At 59.4% G+C, this 5,293-nt stretch overlaps 1 protein-coding gene across 1 annotated transcript; it reads left to right on the forward strand.

Annotated features, from left to right (window-relative positions):
* The first annotated feature begins 522 nt into the window (after positions 1-522).
* Positions 523-3,924, forward strand: EPHX3 (epoxide hydrolase 3). The gene is made up of 7 exons (XM_012662753.1): positions 523-970; positions 1,155-1,240; positions 1,623-1,780; positions 1,937-2,065; positions 3,111-3,214; positions 3,304-3,440; positions 3,551-3,924. Exons 1-7 carry the CDS (start codon positions 728-730, stop codon positions 3,774-3,776), a joined length of 1,083 nt encoding a protein of 360 aa, XP_012518207.1. The 5' UTR covers positions 523-727; the 3' UTR covers positions 3,777-3,924.
* Positions 3,925-5,293: the final 1,369 nt, after the last annotated feature.

The raw sequence follows: 5,293 nt of genomic DNA on the forward strand, positions 1-5,293 counted from the left end.
GCTTCCGGGCCCGCCCGACCCGCCATATTAGGTTCCGGCCCCGCCCCCTGTCTCATTGGCCCAGCCCCTTCACCCAGGGCTCCGGCCTTCGCTGCCCAATGTTAGGCCTCACCTCCTCTAGGTTCCACCCACTCTCCCGCCCACCCGGGCAAGCCACGCCCCCTAGCCCTTACAGCGCTCCTAGGCCAAGTTGGGTCCACCTTTCCGGCTTGAAGGCCGCACCTACTCTGCATATACCCCGCCCCCTCGCTCCTGGCTCCGCCCATTGCCCTCAGGGTTTCCTGCTCCAGGTTTGTCCCCGCTCCGAATCTAGAATCTACCTCTTGTGTGTATTAGGCACCGCCACCTGGTACGGGAGTCCTACTAGACCTCCGCACCTGTCTTAAGCCCCGCCCAGGCCTCCCACGGCCCTCCCATCCCTCTTTTCCTCACAAACTCCTCCCCGGCTCCCGCGGCCGGGTCCCCGCAGGCTCCACCCCTGCACCCTGGCCCTGTTCCCCGTCCCTGGCGTGCCCAGGTGTTTGTTTACCTGGCACTTAGGTGAGTCTCGAGCTGCGGCGGTTTCGGTCCTAGCCGCCCGCCTCTTCCTTCAGCGCGTCCGGCAAGCCCCGACGGCACGGAGGGGCCCCAGACCAAAGGCGGTGGGCGCCCCGCCTCGCCACTGCTACGCGCGCCCCCGACCCAGGCCCCCGACGGCAGCGCCACCGCCGTCCCCGAGCGCGGGGACATGCCGGACCTGGTGGTGACGGCGCTGCTGGCGCCGTCGCGCCTCTCGCTGAAGCTGCTCCGCGCCTTCATGTGGAGCCTCGTGTTCTCTGCGGCGCTGGTGGCCGCGGCGGTCTACGGCTGCATCGCGCTCACGCACGTGCTGTGCCGGCCCCGGCGCGGCTGCTGCGGGCGTCGCCGGCGCGTGGCTCCCGCCTGCCTAAGCGACCCCTCGCTGGGCGAGCACAGCTTCTTGACCCTCAAGGTGAGCGTGCGCTGGGCGGGGGGTGGGGGGTGCTGTCGGGGCCGCGGATGCTCTTGGGGGCGCCGAGGAGCGAGCAGAGCGGGACTGGGTCGAATCCTTACCCGGGTCAGCACAGAGGCCTGGGGTTCAAGCCTAGGGAAGGGGGGTTTCCCAGGCCTCAGACCATGCCCCCCTCCTCCTCCAGAGCTCTGGCCTGCGTCTGCACTATGTGTCAGCTGGACGAGGCAACGGACCCCTAATGCTATTTCTGCACGGCTTCCCCGAGAACTGGTACGTCTGGGGTGCACGGAACTTGGGGCAGGTGGAGCTCGGACCAACCAACCGCTATGGCACCCAAGAGGTGGGGATGAGGGCTGGGTAGGCTGGGACGCGCAGAGCATATAGGGCCCAGAGGGGTTGCCAGGGGACAAGGGGACTGCGCCAGGATGCCTGGGATCCGGAGGACCTGAAGGGATGGGACAAAGGGGTGTTGAGGTTGAGATGCCCTGTATTGGGGATGCAGCTGGTCTTCTTAGCCTCTGCCTGGGATTCCCCATCCTCCCTTCTGGGAAATCTGGAGCAGGAAGCTGGGGTTGCCAATGGTCTCTGCTGGGCGTAGGACGGAGGTGCAGCCTGAGCCCTGACTCAATTTCCCTCCCCGCCCACCCGGCAGGTTCTCCTGGCGCTACCAGCTCCGGGAGTTCCAGAGCCGCTTCCACGTCGTGGCTGTGGACCTGCGTGGTTATGGTCCTTCGGATGCGCCGCGGGAGGTGGACTGTTATACCACCGACCTGCTGATGGCGGACATCGAGGATGTCATCCAAGGCCTGGGTGCAGACATGCCCCCATCCCAGAAGCCACCTCCCCCATCCTGCACGCACCCATCCCCCCTTCCCTCTCCCCCCTGCTTCCTCCTTGCTGGGACCCATGTCCCCACCCCTGCCTTAGCCATACCTAGCATCTCACACCAGCTTCTCTGACCCTCAGGGTACTCCAAGTGCATCCTCGTGGGCCATGACTGGGGTGCTCTTCTTGCCTGGAATTTCTCCATCTACTACCCGTCCCTGGTGGAGCGGATGGTTGTGGTCAGTGGTGCCCCCATGTCAGTGTACCAAGGTGTGTCGGGGAGTCTGGGACACTGGGCTGTACCTGCGTGCAGGAGCGTGTGCATGTGACTACATTTGCAATTCTCTATGCACCTGTCAACATGCCAGGGGCTGGGGGCACAGCAGTGAACCTGGGTTTCTTCCCTTGGGTCACTTCTCAATCTCAAATCCATGACAATGCACTTAGGAGTAACCCACATTCTTTGAGCACTTACACAGTAGCAAGGAGCCTGTGTACAGTAACCTACTCAAGGCTCCTGGGTTTATGAAAGTGTTATTCCCCTATGTTACAGCTAGGGGAAACTGAGGCAAGAGAGGTTAAATGACTTTCTTCTGGCAGGGAAGGCACAGATAGCAACTGCAGTAGCATGAGATGCTGTCTTTGGCTACCCACTGTCTATATCATATCGCCTGATTTTAGTTCCCGGCATTGTAGTCATAAGTGCATCATCTCTCTCTCTCTCTCTCTCTCTCTCTCTCCCTCCCTCCCCCTCTGTCTCCTTGTGGTTATCATATCGCCTGATTTTAGTTCCCGGCATTGTAGTCATAAGTGCATCATCTCTCTCTCTCTCTCTCTCTCTCTCTCTCTCTCCCTCCCCCTCTGTCTCCTTGTGGTTATTTCTTGCCTGTCTCTCCTTCTAGACTCTAGGCTCCCCTGAGGACAGGAAGTTCTGTTTGTCCCATTCACTGCTATGTCTCCAGGGTCTAGAACAGGGCCTGGCATACAATAGGTGCTCAATAAATGTTCGCTGAATGAAGCAGGGGAAATGCATGCTGGCCTAGGCAGCAGATGCACACCAGTGAATGTGGGGGTTCCCTGGAGCTGCAGATGGAGGAGGCCCCCCCCATTCTGTGGATAGTGACCACCCAGCACCATCTATCTGGGTAGGAGGCTGGTACCTGGGCCAGGAGGGCTGTCTGGTGTCTTCACAGACTCAGGCAACGCAACAGTGACCTTCCTGAGGCCTGTGTGCCTGACCTGGGTATGTGTAGGGGTTCAGGTGTGTGTGGGGCCTAACAGGCCTCACATCTGTCCCCCCACCCACCCACCCCAGACTACTGTCTGCGCCACATTGGCCAGCTCTTCCGTTCGAACTACATGTTCCTGTTCCAGCTTCCTTGGCTGCCTGAGAAGTTTCTGTCCATGTCTGACTTCCAGGTGCAGTGGGGTGAAGGCCTGGGGATGGGGGGAGCAGGTTGGGGTTGGGCTGGCTGGGCACTGAAGCCAGAGTCCTGATATGTGCCCAGATCCTGAAGACCACCTTCACTGACCGCAAGTCAGGCATCCCACACTTGACCCCCAACGAGCTCGAGGCCTTCCTCTATAACTTCTCACAGCCCGATGGCCTCACCGGGCCCATCAACTACTACCGAAACCTCTTCAGGTGAGAACAGATGCGGGGCAGAAGCTCAGGAGAGTTACAGGGGCAGGGGGTGGGGGCATCCATCCTTCTGCCTGCCTGTCTGTCTGTCTGTCTGTCTGTCTTGGCCACAGGAATTTCCCCTTGGAGCCCCAGGAGCTGGCCACACCCACACTGCTACTGTGGGGGGAGAAGGACAAGTACTTCGAGCTGGGGCTGGTAGGGGCTATTGGTAGCCGCTTTGTGCCAGGCCGGTTGGAGGCCCACATCCTGCCAGGGGTGGGGCACTGGATCCCACAGAGCAACCCCCAGGAGATGCACCAGTACATGTGGGCCTTCTTGCAAGACCTGCTGGACTAGTGGGCCCTTTCTCGCCAGCCTGCCCAGGTGCGTGGACAGTCAGGAACACACATCTGCTATTTCTGTGTGCCTGGGAATCCACACAATGTACGTAGGCAGGTGGACTCTTAGATTTCCCACAGGTGTGGGACTCCTGGATTGTACATAAATGCATGTGTGGGTACTCACAGGTGTCCCTTAGCTCCGTGGAGCCAGGTGCTGGGACCAAGTGTCCTGCCTCTCCCCTCCCTGGGACCCCACTCTGCTCTTTGCCATAGCCAGCGAAATCATAAACTTTGACCTTCCCGTCCCTGGCTTCCACATCTAGTCTGGGTCTTTGGCTAAATGCTACAGTGCTGCTAGCCATGTCTGGCTGATTCAACTGAAATGTAAATTAGTTTAAAATGAAATACAATTAAAGTGCAGTGCCTCAGTCATGCCAGCCATATTGCAAGTGCTCGATTGCCACATCAGTGCCGAAAGATCCTTTAGACAGTGCTGAAGAGGGTATTCGTAGCTTAAGAGTAGGGGGCCTCCCTGCCTGGCGTTTGACACCCTTACCAAGCAGGGGACCCTCGTGGGCAGGCAGGTGGGTGTGCAGTCTCCTCTCCAGCCAGACCCAAGGCAGCTCCCACGATCCCCCTCCCCATCCTGACCCTAGGCCTTGTCAGGTCAAATTCTCTCACCCCAGCCTGAGCTGGCCTGCGTCTGCCATCCTTGGGAAAACAACTCGTGGCTCTGGAAGGACATGTGAGATTCTGGACTCAGCGCAGGAAGAAACCAGCTCCCAGAATGTCCCTTTGTGATCTGAAGCCTGCCTCTCCAGCTCCTGGAATCTCCTGCTCCAAATTAGCTGCACTTTCTGCTGATTTTCTGGAGGCCTCTGGCTCCAGCTTCCAAATGAGGGGGTGACAAGTGGAGGGTAAGCACCCAACTCCAGGCTTGTCACAGCATCAACTTCTATCTCCCTGGTGTCTGCCTAGCCTTTGGGGACAGTGTCATTCGTTACCTGCAGCATAAGGACCTAGGGGATCAGAGAAATGCATTCTCCTGTCTCGGATGGGCCTGCCTGCTGGTCGCCCCCCCATGCATCTCCCTTGTCCCCAAATATCCTTTCACTCAACAGTGTCAGGCACTGTTCTAGGGAGAGAGTGTGAACCAGAAAGACACAGCCTTCCTCCCATGCAAGCTGTGACAGGGCCTATGTAAGGCTTCCCTGAGGAAGCACAGGAGGGACCCTAGCTTTTGGGGGGACGCACTTTAAGGGGGAGTGGAAAGCAGTGAATGGGAAAGTGCGAGGCGGGAATAGCCCGGCTGTTGGAGTAACAACGTGGAGGCCGGCAGGCGCTGCGAAAGCAGAATGAGCGAGGAGCCCCTGGGAGGAGAAGAGGCCACAGCCAGACCGCCAGGGACTGCAAGGAGTTTGAATTCGATTCTCAAGGGGAGGGTTTTCAGCAGGAGAGGGACATGGTTTGCATTTTGAAGAGCTCCCTGTGGCGGCCGGACAGTCCCACGCAAGAGTGCGTGCGCGGAGGCCG

The sequence above is a fragment of the Propithecus coquereli genome, unplaced genomic scaffold, assembly GCF_000956105.1.
Source record: "Propithecus coquereli isolate 6110/MARCELLA unplaced genomic scaffold, Pcoq_1.0 Scaffold776, whole genome shotgun sequence".
Lineage (NCBI taxonomy): Eukaryota > Metazoa > Chordata > Mammalia > Primates > Indriidae > Propithecus > Propithecus coquereli.